General features: G+C 33.8%; 1 protein-coding gene and 1 long non-coding RNA gene across 3 annotated transcripts; both read right to left on the reverse strand.

Moving 5' to 3' along the window:
* Positions 1-527: 527 nt before the first annotated feature.
* Positions 528-7,103, reverse strand: LOC127842113 (uncharacterized). 2 transcript variants are annotated; one of them, XR_008031487.1, is made up of 7 exons: positions 4,888-7,103; positions 4,476-4,643; positions 3,718-4,319; positions 3,484-3,504; positions 3,211-3,293; positions 2,099-2,207; positions 528-618 (listed from the first exon to the last, which is right to left on the reverse strand). It is a non-coding gene; the product is annotated as an uncharacterized LOC127842113 (long non-coding RNA). The 2 variants fall into 2 exon arrangements; XR_008031486.1 differs by having other exon boundaries at positions 528-2,207.
* Positions 7,104-7,171: 68 nt separating this feature from the next.
* Positions 7,172-9,809, reverse strand: LOC127841024 (uncharacterized). The gene is made up of 3 exons (XM_052369529.1): positions 9,778-9,809; positions 8,836-8,943; positions 7,172-7,518 (listed from the first exon to the last, which is right to left on the reverse strand). The coding sequence occupies exons 2-3, from the start codon at positions 8,936-8,938 to the stop codon at positions 7,280-7,282; spliced, it is 342 nt and encodes a 113-aa protein (XP_052225489.1). The 5' UTR covers positions 8,939-8,943; positions 9,778-9,809; the 3' UTR covers positions 7,172-7,279.
* Positions 9,810-19,971: the final 10,162 nt, after the last annotated feature.

Consider the following 19,971-nt stretch of genomic DNA (forward strand, 5'->3'; position numbering starts at 1 on the left):
TGAATAATGATCAGTATTTATTGTTATAATATATGTATTGTATTCTAATTCTACAACTGTGATACCATTACACATGTGCTGTATTAAAAAAATACAGTATGTATGCACTTGTTTGAGTAGAGAATGCCAAAAACGGGTTAACGTTAATAATGAACTTACATTTAATTCTACCTGTCGAAATAACAGATTATATTTTAAGGAAAATAGTCACTGGATATCGCTTTGCTTTCCCTTGCGAACCAAACACCTTTTTTAAGATTTGAATTCACGTATTTTGTTTAAACTACCTTTATGTAAACCAACTTATGTACCTAATTTTTGCATAAATAATAATAGAAAGAGTGTATTTTAAGCACTAAAAAGTTATGCCGATGTGTCATCCATATATTATTTGTTGAAAACAATATAAAAGTTATAATTAATGTTGTTATACACGTATACTCATCGCTGACTTTGACAGCATTATCATTATATAAAAACACTAATAATTAAATATAAACCAAAGCAAACACTTATCAAACACGTAGTTTAAAATTATTTTTAATCATTTACATTATAGTATATATACTTACTGGGAGTGCACATGTGGATCAATTGTTAGACCCTTGTTGGTGCCAACTTAAAAATAATATGTACCAACAGGAAAATTATAACAGTGTGACTCAATTCTGAATATACAGCACCAAATCGAACAAGATCAATTTCGCATACATGTCAAAACACTTAATTACATTCCAGATGGCAGACAACATGGTTAAAATAATGATTAATCACTTAAAACAACCGACATTATAGCATCATATCGCAAAGTGTATAAACATGATTAATTATTAGCTTTGTGCATGCATTTACATATCACATATAAATATATGTTTCAAATATGTTTTGTTCTAGGTAATCTACAGCTTGTTCAAGTGTGTGTATATGAAGAGTATTCGAAAAAACAAGTAAATAGCTTGTGTTAGAATGCATAAAAGAGGTCAGTCGCAAACGCGATAAATTGTTTTAACAATATCTTAGTCTGGGAAATGGGTATGTTAATTGATCTTTAACCATAAACGAGACAAAAACATAACTAAGTCTGGCATCTTAGTAACTTTCTTCGTCGTTGAATTATAAACTTTAATTAAAAACATGGGAAAAATGCAGAACTCCTCGCGAATTTTTGTAGATCAAGCAATTTTGATATGAAAAACATTTAAACATACCAATAATATACACAAAGCAAATATGTGAATTGATAGTTAATGTGAATATCTACACACAAAACATTTGCACAAAAATCTGTGTAGGAAATTATTGTAATATTTAACAACTATTTAATCAATTCTAGTGCGATATTTACGCAATAATTTACATTTTGGTAAATTTTTACTTTAAAATAACTATTAAGTACTCAACTGCAAGTCAGACACCTGTCATTCAAAACAAATTTGGTAAAATTGACAAAATATTCATTTGTATTCTTCATATTGTAGCAGTAGTTTAGCAGTAGTTTTTTTTTTATGTTATTTACATTTATCTTTTTACATCTAAAAGTGTTTGTTTGTTATGCTTGAACAAAATGTTTGTTTCCATTTATTCGACTGAATTTTTTTGTGCCTTCTCTGAATGTTTAGCCTTCTAGATTGATATGTTATCATGTTTGCTATATTCATTCATATTCACCAAGTTTAGGGTAAAAAATAACTTGTATAGTGAGTAACTCGTAGAAACTCGTAATAGAAAGTACAAAGAAACACTCTTTGGCCGAACTATATACCAATCCTAATTTGTTCGGCGATATGATTATGAACAAATATCGTTTTTGACTGAACCGTATTAATAAAACATTCAAATAGAATAAGCACACATGTATCGTTTTCGAAAAGAGTATATAGAACAAGAAAACACAAAAAAAATGTGGCAACTTCATCCTTTAACGTATTTTCCTAAACGTGCATTATATGTGTAATACTTTTTAAAGTAATAAGTCCCCGTCGCTTTTTTGTTTCAATTAAATTTCTGCAAAAGTCTTTGACATTTTTCCAACTTCTGTTGTGAAGGTCATTCTCACTTTCAATACATGCAAGTATTTCTTTTTTCCCTGGTAATTTACCCATTATCAAAAAAACGATCAAAGTGTCTGTGAACAGCTCCTTTTTCGTTTTCACTCCATTGCTTTTCGGCTGCTTGTATTGCTCTCCTGGTATTTGAAGTACCCTATTCTGTACATGGATAATAAAACACCATATGACGTCTCTAACTGCCATGCGTAAGATATTCATATTAAGTATATATACTTCAGTACAATTTTTTATAGCAAAATTACGACAAAAGCGTCCAGGTACTTACGGCACCTGATAATGACATCGATGTCACACGAAAAATTTGGAAACATTATTTTGCCTAATGAATCAAACAATTACTTTTTAAAGATTGGCTGAATACACCGACGTAGCATGTCATAACATATACCAGGTTGTTCCAAACATGTTATCAAAGTTCGAAAAAGTATACAATGAATATTTTTTACAGATACTAATAAGACAATATGTATGCACGGTTAAATGAAAGGTATTGTACTTCTCTGGACAAATGTGTTGGAAGAAAAAAGAACTGGTGAACGGACTGTGGTTCACGGTAAATCCTGTATGTATTGTGCGGTGGTGGGTATAAAATGAACTATCTTTTCTTACCCATGTCAGAATGTATCGTATAGCAAAATATCGAGTAGACGCTATAGTTTTTGTGTCGTTAAGATAAAATATCAATCAATGTCCATATGTAACACGCAAGTTAAATTTCCTAATGTCTCAGAGTTTCATACACAGTATTTGGCAGCGTATAATTTTTATACTGAAAATAAAAATTAATGATATTACACTTCTTGGATAAGCGATAATTAACGTTTTTGTGATTATGATGAAGTCGATGTTTATACACTACAGTGGTTAATACACATGCTCACCAGTTTCATTGACAGGTGTAAATTCTAAATTCTTTGTGTATATGAAGATTTTGAAAGACAAGTAGTTCATAGTCACTACAACTGGTAAACAATATTTTATTTTTTAAAAATTCGCATAACGTGTGCTTTAACATGTTAATATAATGATCATTGACGTACGTGTTATGTTATGTAAGGTAAAATTACGCCCATTTCACTGAAGACTTAACCAAACCAGAAAATACGCCTTAGTAGCTTCGACATAGTGAAATATTACAAACCGTCTCATCGACTTCTTCCGTGTGTACGGATGTTGTTTGTCCTGGTTCCTGGCTGTCCGTAGATCTAGTAAATATTGGGTTGCCTATTCAAAACAACAATAAAAAAATGGTATAACACATAATTTAGTCAGAGTTTAAAAGTCCGTTATTCATGAAACCATTTAGTAAAACACATTGGCATTAATTCCTTGTACAACAATTACAATAATTTCATGATGTTCATAATATGTATTTAGACATGTGTAGTAATAACAAAATCACTGTGAAACATACCCTTTTTTGTTCCGTACATTTCTGAAAATGCAAAAAACAAATACACATTATCAGACAGAACGCATTTCAAGTAGATCTTGACGACGTTCAATGATAAACCATTTTAATTCACGGCTAAAAGGTATTTAACCAGAAAATACGCATTAGTAAGGCAAAATTACGCCCATTTCACTGAAGACAAAACCAACGAGAAAATACGCCTTAGTAGCTTCGACCTTGCGAAACATTACAAACCGTCTCATTGACTTCTTCCGTGTGTATGGATGTTGTTTGTCCTGGTTCCTGGCTGTCCGTAGATCTAGTAGTCATTGTGTTGCCTATTCAAAACCACAATAACAATTGGTATTACACATAATCTAGTCAGTGTTAGAAAGTTCGTTAGTTATGAAACCATTAAGTACAACGAATTTGTATTAATGCATGTGTAGTAATAACAAATCACTGTGAAACATACCCATTTTTTGCTCCGTGCATTTCTGACAATTCAAATAACAAATACACATTATCAGACAAACCGCATTAAAGTAGAGCTTGACGACGTTCAATGATAAAACATTTTAATTCACGGCAAAAAGATATTTGAATATCTGTATTTAAAATGAATAACTCATGAATGAACATAAATGTTATCATAAAACTTTCTCCATGGAAGTGTTGGTACTCCATAATCATATCAGAGTTCCTCGCCAATTGCAATGTCTCTGTTGGCGAAAGTGCATAGATGGGGAGTTTAGTTGACTTCAACTATTTTCATTACACAATTTTGTTTTGCGTCTCCATTTTCGGCATCATTTATCATTCGACCCTCATGAAATATATCGTTGGTTGCGTCAATGCTGAATAAGACATTTAAATAAACACTTCTGGTGCTTTAAACTAAAATAACGCGCATGCCATATTTAATTATTATGGTGAACAAACTAAAGATAATTATTCTTCTAATGGCGTGATTTAAACGTTTGATGTGCAAAGTAAAGATAATTTGTAGTTACCAGCAAGATTTGTCTCTGTATTTAAAAAGTAAATGAAGCTGCCTTGACATTTCTTTTCATACTCCTTTTCTAATTGCCGTGCATGTTTTTCTCGTGTAATCAGATCCCCTTTGTATTCGAGAAGAAAGTCTACTTTTTTTAAAGGCTTAGTGGCAAAGACTCCTTCGCCTGAAATATTTATATTTGTATTAATAATCATTTTGGTCATATAATTGAAGACTAGATATAGGCGCCAATAGTGTTTTATTCATAAATAATCAATAAATCTTTATGCTACTTCCATACTTCTGCCCAGTATTAAGTAACCCAATAGTCCATGTTTGTTTTCTTCTTTTTAATAGAAAGGGGCTACGATGTTCTTTTATAATTTCTAAACGACTTTAAACATAACCATATACAAAAATATTTGTACCTATGACATCATTGACGGTTTTTACTTCAAAACCTGGTGGATCAACGTAATTCTGGCAGTACGTTCTTGCGAGACCAAGGGGACTTGGACCCTTTTGGCTACTAAATGTTAAAATGGAAATGTCGATGAGAAAAACCACAAGAGCTGTCAGAAGATAGCGCGCTCGACTATTCAAGTGCTTGACAGTATAAATAAGCCACCATGGGGAAATTGATCATATTCAATAAGGTCAAGGTACTATAGTCATATTCTAACTGGAAGAGGACCATAATTGAAACATATTGATCCTATGTCAATGTCATGTAACTTGTGAATATGTTCCTATGTCGTAATAAATAAGTTTGAACCAAACATATTGATCGCTTATGTTTTAAAGAAGTGGTACATTATAGACGATTCTGAGTTCAGGTTTCCACAAAACATATGTATTGAACATTTGTAAAGACATAAAACAAACTAATAAGATTGTATTTCAAGTTTGATAGCAATAGCTTGGGTGGGATGGTTGGACGGTCTTAAGAAAAAAAAATTGCTTTTTTTAACATGTTAAAAAAATAAGGAAAACAACAACTTTTTTTTGGGGGGGGGATTTCTAGGGTGGGGCGTGTGGGATGGTTTGGGTGAAGTCCGTTGTGATATATCAGGTAAGTGTTGTTTTGTCAAAGTATGAATCAAATCTGATCCTAAATAAAGACGTTATGGCAATTTAATCAAAATTTATTAATTTCACCTTCAGATTCAAGGTCAAAGGTCAAGGTAAAATTCAACTTGCCAGGTGCAGTACCCTCATGATAGTAAGAAAGTATTTGAAGTTTGAAAGCAATAGCCTTGATACTTTAGAAGTAAAGTCGATGTAAACACAAAATTTAACAAAATATTCAAAGTTACTAAGTGGAAAAAGGGCCATATTTCTTACAAAATGTTGTTTACAGTAGTCTGCTCTTGTTTATAGATTGGGGTCATGTTGGTAAAGAAGTATGGATAATATGAAAGCAATATGTCAAGGGACAAAGAAAATATTTAAGGTTGTACGCAAACTTTAACAAAGAATTATTAATAATATGCATATTCTAAGAGAAAAAAGGGGCCATAATTCTTACAAAATGGTTTTAACAGTTGTCTGCTCTTGTTTATAGATTGGGGTCATGTTGGTAAAGAAGTGTGCAAAATATGAAACCTTATTTCAAGGGACAAAGAAAATATTTGAGGTGGTACGCAAACTTTAATAAAGATTTATCAATAATATGCATATTCTAAGTGGAAAAGGGGCCATAATGCTTACAAAATGCTTGTTACAGTTGTCTGCTCTTGTTTATCGATTGGGGTTATGTTGGTAAAGAAGAATGCAAAATATAAAAGCAATATGTCAAGGGACATAGAAAGTATTTGCGGTGGTACGTAAACTTTAACAAAGATTTATCAATAATATGCATATTTTAAGTGAAAAAGGGGCCATAATTCTTACAAAATGCTTCTTACAGTTGTCTGCTCTTGTTTATAGATTGGGGTCATGTTGGTAAAGAAGTATGCTAAATATAAAAGCAATATCTCAAGGGACATAAACAATATTTGAGGTGGTACGCAAACTTTAACATTCCAACGCTCACGCTCACGCTAACGCTCACGTTAACGCCGACGCCGGGGTGAGTAGGATAGCTCCACTACATATATTATTAACGTATATTTATAAAATATATTCGTGAAAAATGTACCGTAAAAAAAGCTTTGTAATCAAATGATATTTATATAAATCGATCTTTAGAATTCGTCTTCCAGTATTACTTTAACGTTTACATAAAAACGCTTTTTAATAGTAATTGAAAGTTGTAAACATAATTAAAAAACTTACCTTAGTTTAATGCGTTTGTTCGCTCGAAACTCCATTTTTCCAACTTACTTTCACTAAATGATATCAATACCGAGTGTATGATTTTTAAACAGCGCAACCGGGGAACTGTTATAAGCCTGGATACACACTCGATTGTAATTTGGTCAAGATTTGTGTATATTTTGTGCATGCCACAAACCCGCTAATCGGGGAAGGCGTTGAATTTCTAATTTAAATTGACAGTTTGGTATTTCATACACGTAGATTAGAGATTTTCGCCTAAAACCAACCGGGGAATTCCCCGGTTGGTAGGTGTTCCCCGGTTAGTTGGTGTGTATTCATACGATTTTCCCCGGTTGGTAGGTTTTACAAACTCACACACACACACACACACACACACACACACACACACACACACAGACACAAACATTTTAATTAATTGAACAAAAAATCTGGTTATCACTTTATTTCACATTACTCTCCAAGAAAATAAATCGTTAGTGTATCCATATGCATGTCTTTAAATTAAAGCTAAATGCAGTATGGCTGCCTGTAAACGTTTATTTACGTGTGATCGCAATACAAGCCATGACATGCCCCGTCGTCACACGTGGCAAACGGACCGCACTCGTCAATGCAGTCGATGTCCACTTTGCACTCGCACGGTTTGTGACAATGACACGAGCGTCCCGTTGGGGAACGCCAGTCATCGTGGCACTCAACTTCCTCACCTGGGTTTTTGCACGGAACGAAATCACAGTGATAGTCGTATGTGCATGACACAAGGCCGTTGCTGCTGGAATCTGTTTAGGATAGAAATGAGTGTACATGATACACACAATATATGTCTTTATACTGATCAAAATGCATTTAGAAAAAAATCTGACATTTCCTTTAGAGTTGGAATAATATTGATAAAGTAGATTTTAGTCAAGTCAAGTTTTACTTTACAAACGTTTCAGTAAATTCGTTTGTTCAAAACGTTGACCATGCTTTTAACTTAAAGTCGAATGTCAAACTAGTTTACCAATTTGCATTTGCTTGCGAATAACGAATGAGATTTGAATGAGATTTGATGCAAACACACATATTCCAGAAAAATAGTACCGGCATTCGCTGACAGTACCTCCGTTGAAATAACATTAAATCGACCGCCAAGCAAAATAGAGATTACTCTGTAAGTTTTGAATACATATAAGTCTTTTTAACAAGGCTTAGTAAAACTTAACCACCAGCATTGGAGAGCGGTTAATGTTTTCGAGCCCAACATCTTTTTGCCAAAACTCGTTGATAGATATATCGAGACCATGCAGCAATATGAGGCGCGCTATGTAAAAAGGGGGATTAATGCATTTGTGCAAAGTGTTGTCCCAGATTAGCCTTGGCAGTCAGCACAGGATAATCAGGGAAAACAATTTCCGTCTTAACTTGATTTTTGCTAAGAAGAAACTTTCTTGAAACGAAAAATATCAGAACAGCGGACAGTGACGTCCCTGATACGCCTGTGCTGACTGCACAGGCTAATCTGGGACGACACTTAACGCATATGCATTAAGCCCCCTTTTCACAGAGCACGGCTCATATAGTTTAGTTTTACTTTGAATTCTCGATGATGGGATAACATATAGTAACCAATCATAGACGAGGCAAAAGAAGTATACAACTTAAAGAAAGATTGTTTGGAATTATTTGCAGATTTTAACCCTATTCTTTTGCTTAAATAACAAAATATATCTTTAATATGTTTGGCTACGAGAAGAGGTGAATTAAAATATCTGCCAATATAACAAACGACATGTTATCGATCAATTGAATTATTTAGGACTTCAATGTTTGTCAATTGGATACGTCTAAAATTTAAACAATAAGAGATTTGGGGAAGAATTGCGGAGAGAAAAAATATATAGGCAATCGTTCCGGATGGTTATGTTTTTTAAAACAATTTAATATATGTTTAAAAAATGTCCTGCATCTGTATTTTTTTATATAGTAGAGCATGTTAAAGCAGTAAGCATCTAAAGCATGATGTTATCGCGGAAAATCGGAACAATGCCCAAACAAACGTGTTGCCTCAACGAAGTAAGCGATGATGTTTCTTGTAACATATAACAAACACTTACAAGGTCGCTGATTGGGTTTGACAGGCCTATACGGATACCAAAGACAGGACACCGTTCCACAGAACGTCACCAGGAGCAGAAATGAGGTTGCTGAGTACATCATTGTACCTACAATTACAGAGTAGCCGAACCTTTTAGGTCCCGTTGTCATCTTCCAAAGTGTACACCTTACAATGAAGACAAGTCTTAGCTCAACACAATAAGATTGCTACAAACGTGAAATATTATTTTGTATCGTTTTTATTGCATTATTACAATATTGTACTATGTAACTAAATACCAAATACTCTATACTATATATTATATATTATATATAATAAATATACTATATACTATATATTATATACAAAATACTATATTCTATATACTATATACGCCGCATGTATATAATATATACTATACCACTTTCCTTTTTGATTTTTTCCCCTACCAATTTTAAGAGTCAGATCATACTTAGATAGAGAAACAAAACAAGTGTTAATGTCCAAATATTCTAGATACAGAGAGAAATCTACGCCATACAATACTCATCTGATTTATCAGTCAAAGAAAAATGAAGAAATACATTCCTAATATTCAGAAAAGAAAATTCGCGTTCTTGTCAAATGTTAATTTTGGTATATAAGGACAAGTATTGACATTATCAAGAACGAAAAAGCCTCAATATAGTTCAGCTTCTTTCGATTCTTTACAAGTAAAATGAAAATTCAATGCACCAAAGGGATTTCACGAAAGATCGTGTTAGAATTGAAATACCGATGAATACATTTAATATCATACTTTGTTGTCGAATAACCAACGATGTGTAGTTTAGTTGCTTGATATTAAATGACACGTTCTTTGCTCTTTCGTATCTTAATCCTTCCAGTCGGTTATTCGACAAACAACTATGATAACACAACATTATTATACTATGTAAAGTATGTTAAAAAGAAGACTTACCTTGTTATCTGTTCTCAAGAATCTGAGAAACTGATAAAATGCTAGAATGCAGGACTGGTGTTTATATACCTAAAACGAATGAGATTTCACGCTAAATTTTGTATATAATCGGTTTTAAAGCTATAATGTGTTTCTAGTATGTGCAAATTAATATCACTTTGAAGTCTCTTACGATCAATTTAAACTATCCGTAGAATAAACATATTTGAAGCATATGTGTAATCATGTATTAAGAGATAATGTCTATGTTCAGTCAATCTAATAGCAGGTAACATTTTGGATATCCGTTTATTAATTACTTTCGTAATCATAACAGATTTGGCAAATTATTATTATACCAGATTTATATAGCGCCCTTTTCATGCAACAATGCACGTTCAAAGGCGCTTTACATGAAAACATTTGACATATCGCAGATACGAATAAATTTTGCAACACTGTTTCAAAAGAAATCGATCAAAACTACTCAATATGTATAGCTATAAGACAATTAATGAAACAAAAAAATCTAAAACGTATGCTATAAGTACTACGTAAAAGCATGCACAGTAACCATAGATAAGAAATATCAGCAAGACACTATTAAAACTACTCAATGTGTTTGGCTATTAGACAATTAATGAAACAATAAAATCTAAACTTTATACTTTAAGTACTTAGTAAAAACATGCACAGTAAACATAAATAAGAAAGATCAGCATGACATTATAAAAACCTTAACAGAAACGAGGATAACATCAGGATACCATTACCACGAGTCCCCAAACTCCCAAACGAATAAGTGTACTTCCTTTAAAATGGTTATTTCCAGTTCATGCTGATTGGAATTGTATATAATGAATTGAATAAACAACTGCTTATACTACATACAATTAGAAGAAATGGTGAGTTTTCAGTGCCTTTTTGAAGGAATTCAGTGTTGAAGAACCTCGAATGTTGTTTGATGGAAGTGAGTTCCAGAGTTTGGGAGCAGCGTACACGAAACTTCGCTCCCCAAATGATACGGATTGAATCTTGATTGGAATAACTAATGAAGTAGCTTCGTTCTTTGATCATAAGTTTCGCCTTGGTTCTTAGACTTCAAGTAGGTTTTTCAGATATAAAGGCGATTGTTCATTAAAAGCTTTGAACGCTTTGGAAAGTATTTTTAAGTGAATTCTTTTTTCTACTGGGAGCCAGTGAAATTCCTTTAGGCTCGGTGTTTTATGACTATAGCGGGGTGTTCTTGTGATAACACGCGTCGCAGTGTTTTGGACATTTTGTAGTTTCTTAATAGCTGATTTTTGTGTTCCATACAGCAGTGCATTGCAATAGTCTAGCCGAGATGTAACAAGTAAAATGACCAAGGATTTTGTGACATTTGGTGTAAGATATTGCCTGATGTGACTTATTTGCCTGATGTGACCGAAACATGATCTACTTATAGCATTAGTATACTGTTCCATGTTCATTATTAAATCAAATCGAGCACCGAGATTTCGAACGCATTGCGATGGTTAAATTGTCGAGTCCCCTATTTTAACAGTTAACCCGTCTACGTACTGGGCGTTGTTTTGACAAGAAAATACTATGACATCGGTTTTGTCGGTGTTAAGTTAGAGGCATATTTGTATTCATCCACGAGATGATATCTTGGAGGAATTTTTCAACTCGATTTTGTGTTTCATTTTGGGCTACTCCATCGGTGGGTTCGATGGAAAGGTAGAGCTGCGAGTCATCGGCGTAGAAGTGATGCCTGCGTCCATGTTTTTTTGCAAATTACCCCAACATGCTTAGTATACACGGTATAAAATAATTATGCGCTTTATTGTAAACGAAAATATAGGTGATTATTGAAACTGTATGGAGAGCACCAGGAGATAAACTCCATCAAAAATATTACATTCCTGTATTTAAGGCAAGTGCATTTATTGTTATTCAGTTGCAGTGATGGATCCTGCGGAAGCTTACTGTTTGTGTTCCATTAATAACCGTCTAATATTATTACGTCAAGTGATTTATATTTGGGAAACTTGGCAGTATTACTTAACATAAAAGGTGATATCTACATTTATTTGTTATTATATTATAAAAATCCATTTCACTATACTTTTTCGGGGAATAAACCACAATCTTTGCATGTGCGTCAACTTCTTTTATTTGTATGACGGGTGACAATATAATGGCCCAAATGTACATAAATGCATAAATTAAATATCTCATTTGATTAAAATGAACCTGTCTATAAAAAAAAATAGTTTGTCAAACATAAATTATTTCAATAATTCACTGTTAAAAATCATAGATAATAAACCGAGTAAATGGTCGAAAATAGTTTGCTTATTGCATACACATTCTTAATATCCGTTCGGTTGGCTTTTACTTATTCATGAAGTGATATAAGATCAATACCAACGTATGTGCAGGAAAATACTGATGTGTTTATATGCAGTGTGCTCCTAGTTTTGATAATGTTAAATCGGAAGCATAAAGCAACGATCAATATAGTTTCAGAGGTTTGAGTCCAACATGGATTACATTTCTGAACTATTTTAATCCATTTAATTTAGACTGTTCTCCGATCATTACAGTAAGTACATTATGTTGCGATACTATTTACGACCCACCGAAGAAAAGTATTGTTCAATTTTCTTCTCTACCAGAACAGATAAACATATACATATATGCATAAACATATACAGATTGTCTTTGGATACTATAATTGTACCGTATTTCAAGTATAGTGACAAGCAATCCAATTTCTCAAATCGTACACAAAAACCATTATATTCAAACACATCTGAATACCCAGAGTTCCTATCAATAATTTGTACAATATACCTATAATGTATTAGTACAAGCCGTCCATAAATGGAGGGACATACAAAAAAGTGCAAATAAAATGCTTATATGTGCAACGAGATGATTTGCTTTTATTGAAATAATTTCAGATACTTAAAAATGTCCATCAAAACGATTGAATGTAGGAGTAATACAATTCTTACTTTCTGTATTACAGTATTAGGATTAGTATAACTAAATTATAAAATCGGACCTTATGGTATGTTAAAACTGGCGATTGGCTTTAATTATTCAATTTTTTAACAACATTCTCAAAACTTAACAACTGAGCATGTGAATGTATAAAAGAGACTATTCGACGCTTAAAAACAACATGATACATGTTCGTTAGTTAAATGCAATTGATTCAAGTCGCCAGGACCGTTTTGATCACAAATTGTGTTTTCTGTTCTTTACTCACTTAATGCGACGTTACATACTTCTGATGTTAATAGTTTTCTCTGTTGAGATTATCAATACGAATAACTGTGCGTATGTTTAAGTGGTGATAAAGGAAAATCTATATAGACAATTACTTTGGTTAAATTATTTTTAGTTATACTTGCAATATCAACCATTATTTCCCTAACACATATTAATACTACCTGGGACAACACACAGGTTCAGGAAATACAATGCACTTAAATTCAGCTTGTTACTTGGCTTCAAGACCTCCAACTTAGATTAATAAAGACAAAGGTAAGTGTACATATACGTTAACAGTATAGAATTTACCTTTACAATAACAAGTATAACATACATTATATTTAACTATGTGTACTAACCCTTAAAGTTTAAAAGGGTTGGTTGCAAACAACCCAAACACGGCAATGCGTGTGGTGTTTTATTATGGACATACGCATACGTATCCCTAAGAATTAACACGAACGTGAGTTAAATTGACAAGATGTATTGATGTAAGACCAAACACTTGTACCTGATGTTCAAGTCCGTTGAATTTCTTTTTTGATTAAAAAATAAATCTGTTGTGTGCAATATATAAGCCTATTATGAATATGAACAATATTGCATTGTTTGTATGTTTAATGAGACTTAAATGTGTCCCACTAAGACAATAGTGCATGCTAGAATCTGTCATAACGGATACATATACTAAAACAAATTGTACAAAAGCTTATGAAAATCAAGATATGTGTTCGTCAGAAACACAATGTCCCCTATTGCGCCGCTTTGATTTTTTTTTTACCTTTTACCTTGAAGGATGACTTTGACCTTGAACTTCCACCACTGAAAATGTGCAACTTTATGAGATACACATGCATACCAAATATCAAGTGGCTATCTTCAATATTGCAAAAGTTATGGCCAACGTTAAAAAAAAATTTCGGACGGACGGACAGACTGACATACTGACATACTGACTGACGGACAGTTCAACTGCTATATGCCACTCCACCGGGGGTATAATAAGTGTTTACATTATGTCACGAATCGAATTGCGGTGAACGTTATATTAATCGTTCCTTTGAAAGTATTAATCTATAACAAATTATTATGTGGCTTATGTTGATCAGTGTTTATTTAATTTCGAATAAAGATATGACTAAGTTAAGTCAACCCATTATACGTACCTTTTGAAATGTGAAGCGATATTATCGTTCTGCATGTGTTGCATTTCAGATGTCAAGTGATTACGTCGTTTATCGCATCATTACATCGAATAAATAATTGTCAGATCAAATGCAATGAGTAGCTCAGACTTTCCTATTTTACCCCTGTGTCGACGCAGCAGCTGCATCATATAGTGAGCTTATTTGAATATGATTATCAAACATAGATTTAAAAAAACGTTCATGACTCATTAGTGTTTGCATGTTTGCATATTGGTAAGCTAATGATACTCAAGTGTTAGTAGTAGTAGTAGTTGAAGTAGTAGTAATAGTAGTAGTAGTTGTTGTTGTCGTAGTAGTGGCAGTAGTAGTAGTAGTAGTAGTAGTAGTAGTAGTAGTAGTAGTAGTAGTAGTAAAAGTAGTAGTAGTAGTAGTAGTAGTAGTAGTAGTAGTAGTAGTAGTAGTAGTAATAGTAGAAGTAGTAGTAGTAGTAGTAGTAGTAGTAGTAGTAGTAGTAGTAGTAGTAGTAGTAGTAGTAGTAGTAGTAGTAGTAGTAGTAGTAGTAGCAGTAGTAGTAGTAGCAGTAGTAGTAGCAAAAGTAGTAGTAGTAGTAGTAGTAGTAGTAGTAGTAGTAGTAGTAGTAGTAGTAGTAGTAGTAGTAGTAGTAGTAGTAGTAGTAGTAGTAGTAGTAGTAGTAGTAGTAGTAGTAGTAGTAGTAGTCGTAGTAGTAGTAGTAGTAGTTGTAGTAGTTCACATTTTACTACCTTGAATTTGTGTCAGTCGATTAGATTTGCGTAGCATGTACTTTAAGAACACATGGCTAAGTAACGTTTTTTATGTACTTCGTATTACATCTAAAGTGTTTTTCCTAACTTCCATATGAAGTAAACTTTTTGCAATATTGAATTCAGTCGTTTTAATGAATTTTTCAAATATTTTCAAAACATGCATATTTGAAGTGATTTTATGTACTCTTAAGTTCGCGTTCCGATAAACCGCTTCTTTCTTAAAGCGACATTATAATAAAGCGACTGTATCATTCATTTAGACCAACATAGATGCAATCATAGCTTAATGCATTTGCAAATACGTTTTGTGCAGTCTAAAAGTAAATCATGTAAAAAAAAATGTTAAAGCTCAGTTTTGTATCCATTAGGAATAAAAGAACATTGACACTTAACATGTCTCACACTTGCCTGATATATTTCGCCCTGATAGGCTAAGTCTGTGTTTGCATATGGGCTACATTTGTGTTACTCAACAAAACAATTATATATTGACGTCAAGACATTAAAAACTATACAAGAAATAACGTCATGCCGCCATATCGGCAGCAACAAAATTAGCGCAAAAACAATCATCATCATCATCAATCGATTGACCGATTTGGCTGTTGGTGATAAATGATGGACGACGATACAAAAATTATCCTCGAGTCAGGTTTGTTATTTGCTGCTGAGCGTAATTTATCCATCGGAAAGGATGACCACCCTTTTTCATTGTCAATGTAGCTTTTCTTCTCATGGCCTCGTCGTCGACCTTCCTCTAGCGTTCCCTGGAAAACAGTTTCGCACAGAGAGGGTTGCCTGGTGATATGTTCAAACCAAGCCAGCTCTCTTCATTTGATGTTCACCATTATGGGCTGTTGTGGACCAGCAAGTGATGGAGCCATGCTCCGGACGTACTCGTTGGTATTCTGTTCCGTGAAGGAAATGCCGAGCAGTCTTTTGAGAGTTTTGTGTTAAAATGTCTGTATCCTGCGTTTTGTGTTCGCGTGAAGGGTCCATGTCCCGCAGCCGTAGAGTAGGATGGAGACTACGAAGGACGTGTAGAGCCTGTACGTGGAGGCTGTCAACAGCCTGCTCAGTCTAGCCATCGCTGCGGTCGCCATGGCAATTATTAATCGGACTTCAGTGGTACTGGTAACATCCTTGGGGTTGCGCCTAGTTCTAGATTCTCGCCGTGCATGGTGATGTCTGCACTGGTGTTGGTCGTTCTGTTCACCATGATCTTCGTCTTCTCCGTGATGACCTCCATCTCGTATGTTCCTGCTCTCTCATACAGTCTGTTGGTGAGATCTTGAAGTTCACTGCTGTTCCACCCATGAGGTCCATGTCAATAGCGAATCTCAAGTTGGAGATTGGATTGCCACCGATTGAGATAGAGGTGTGATGGTCATGCATTATCTTCTCGAAGAAAAGGTTGAACAGGACGGAAGAGCGCAGACAACTCTGACGGATGACCACTGCTGTCCTGAAGAAGTCCCCCTTTTGCCCGTTGATAAATCTGCGTGGTGGCCTTTCCCGAGGGTTCTTGAAATCCTTGTAACAGTCCTTTGTAAATGTTGAATCCTATCATAACATGTCATAGGCAATCAGGTCACACGCGGTTATTATTCTTAAAAACTTAATTATAACACCAAACTTCACCATTCCTAACCTTAATATCATTATTGTTGTTACAGTGAACTTGTATAACTACGTTTTTGCCGCTAATTTGCGTTATTTGCCGTTTTGGAAATAGGTATCAATAACTTTGTATAAATGGCCAGATGTCTTTAAGAGGAACAGAATCAGAAATATATACTTAGCTATAGTATATTCAGCAATAGTACAGTTCACAGCATTGGACATAATGTGACTCCAAAACTAACATTTTTAGCAATAACAAAGAACAGATTAAACACAAAATGCTTCGGGCTTTATACTTAGAAAACAAATGTCTCGAGTGTGAATCCTGACCAGAGAGTTTTTTTACTTTGCGCTGTGTTGTAAAGCTCTGTAAAACACATGGCATGTTCATGGAGAGGAAAATTGGATTGAAAAATGAACTTGTCCGTATGCCTTCGTAGGTTTGAAACATACAAATAAACGTGTAAACTAGCAGATTCAAACCCGGGACTATCAATAGCAAACCATACCACCATACCATCGGACTAGTCATGCGTTGCAAGTTAAAGCCAGATTATACGATATTTTATATATGTTACAATTTAATATATTGATAAAATATGTTACAATAACACAAAATAGACAAGAAAAATTATACATTGAAGACGAATTTCATAAAATGCAGTTAAGACAATTAGCGCCCCAAGCCGATTGTGACAAAGATAATTCGTACATATTTTCCTATAATAAGCGAAGCATTCGTCTTTTTAGTTAGTGTTCGTGTGTCGTATGAATAAATATCGTTGCAGACATTTTAAATGACCGTTAAACTAAATTTAGATTCACATCGTACATGAATGATATACATGCTGGCGAATTCGACTGTACAGCCTTTTTCGATTTCAGAATTAAATATCTGGCTTATTTCGCATTTTCGACACATGTTCTTCTTAACGTTTATTTAAATTTATATTAAAATATACGTTTAATTAGATTTTTTTACACATTTTATATGAATTAATAAATATTTGACAAAATCGTTTTATCTCGCTTTTAAACGGTATGTTACACGTCAGAAAAGTAATAGACATAGTTTCTTTATTGTTGTTGAAACATTTCCTAACGATATATTATTATTTCGATCATCCATAAATAACAATATTTGTTGAACAAGTTTTAATGAGGAATGTTTTGTCGACTATTTAAACATATTCGCTTGTGTATGCATACCTTGCATTATACAGTTTATTATGTGTTGTTTGTATCATCATATGCGTAAGCCAATAATCGGGCGGTAACAAAAGCTGAATTGATCGCCGCCCATCTACACATACACATAGATCCACCGATTTGCCTGCAAAATGACAGACGGATGGTGCCATGATTTAATGCCGTACTTCTGGTTTGCCTGCAAAATCACAGACGGGTAGTGCGACGATTTAATGCCGTATTTTTTGTTTGCCTGCCAAATCACAGACTGATTGTGCGACGATTAATGCCGTTCTACTGGTTTGTCTTCAAAACCACAGACGGATGGTGTGACAATTTAATGCCGTACTTCTGGTTTGCCTGCAAAATCACAAACGGATTGTGCGACGATTGAATGCCGTACTTCTTGTTTGCATGCCAAATCACAGACGGATGGTGCAACGATTTAATGCCGAACTTCCGGTTTGCATGCCAAATCACAGACGGATGGTGCGACGATTTAATGCCGTACTTATGGTTTGCCTGCCAAATCACATACGGATGGATGATTTAATGCCGTACTTCTGAGCTAATAGTATAATACTTTGACTGCATAAACTGACTGTTGTTATCACTTAGTTTCTTTTTAGATTTTCTTTAAAATGACGCATATCATATCACCACCTTAATAACAAGGTAGAGTCTACCAACAAGTGTCAAATGAAATTGAAATTGGTTTCCGTTGAAGATGATAATTGGGAATAATCAACATCACGGTTATTTTGCATTGTATGCAATGTAATAACGTCACAATAACCACAAAAAAAATCGATAATACCATAAGTAAACAAGACAGTTTTGAGTAATGAAGTAATGGCTGGAAGTCCTTTAAAAGCTTAATATAGAAACTAAACATCACCTGTCAATTATTTTGGCAGACAAAGCAATAGATGCATCACAATCTCATACAACTTCATTCATATATTATGTTTACGTAGTTTCAAACTAGTTATCTTTTGTTTATTAACTGTGCTTAACGTAATTTGTCTTGTAAGAGTGAGACCTAAATCAGTATTAAGAAGACTACACTTTGTATGTATCGGTACAAGTCCAACTTTAACCACAGCATCACTGTTTTATGTTAACCATTTTATTGAAAGCATGGTACATGTAATACATGAGTGTACTATAATAACGTGTAATATATATTTGTGTTATAATAGTGTATAAACAGTGTTATTTATGTGTTTGTTTATCAAAATATATAATTAACAAAATAAGGTAACCTGCGTTTAACAGCTCAATTATTCAAATACTGCACAAAGTTATGGTGCATCTACCACACAAGATCAACGTGGATGCATTTACTTATGAATGGTTAATCACCGCGATTAGAATTAAATGCCAACAAGGCAACAACCTATAAAGTGGAATAATGTCTCCTAATGCATAATACAATTTATAAACGTAACATTACACGCTTTGATTTGTTATTATTATCATCTCTGGATGAAAATGTGTTGCGGCCGTCTATTAAGCTGTTATACAAATCTCTAGACTTTTTTTGCATTACTGTTCACTGCATAACATATGAGTGTGTATGCCTTATATCATTATTAGTCCACTACCGGGGATTATATGGTTTGCGCTCTGTGCGTCAGTCTGTCTGTCAGTCTGTCAGTCCGTCACACATTTCTTGATCCTGCGATAACTTTTAATAAAAGTTCTTCATATTTTTTCTTGAAACTTGAACATGGACGGACGGCAATATGGAGCTTATGCACGTAATTTCATTTTGTTCCTACGTCAATAATCGGGTTGCTATGGCAACACATAGACAAGAAATATTGCTGAAAATGGTGAATACTGCGATAACTTTAAAAGTTATTCATATTTTTTCATCAAACTTGAAACATGGACAGATGGTAATATGGAGAGGAAGGGGACTTTCATTGCCTTGCAATAGTCTTGTTTGTTTTCGTTTCAAGTTAATGTAAGTATATTTAATCATCTACAAGGGACATGCCATTGATGTGCGTGTTATATATTATAGTTCACTTCATAATAATGTATTGTATTTATAAAAGCGGAGCTATGTGCTTGCTTTTGTATCACTAAAACATGAGTAAATCTATGCTTCAGTACATGTAAATTGTTTAACAAAAGTGTAGTTTTAAAATTATAATCATACGCTTTTATGGCATTGCGAGTATCGACGAATATCT

The sequence above is a fragment of the Dreissena polymorpha genome, chromosome 8, assembly GCF_020536995.1.
Source record: "Dreissena polymorpha isolate Duluth1 chromosome 8, UMN_Dpol_1.0, whole genome shotgun sequence".
In the NCBI taxonomy this organism is placed as follows: Eukaryota; Metazoa; Mollusca; class Bivalvia; order Myida; family Dreissenidae; genus Dreissena; species Dreissena polymorpha.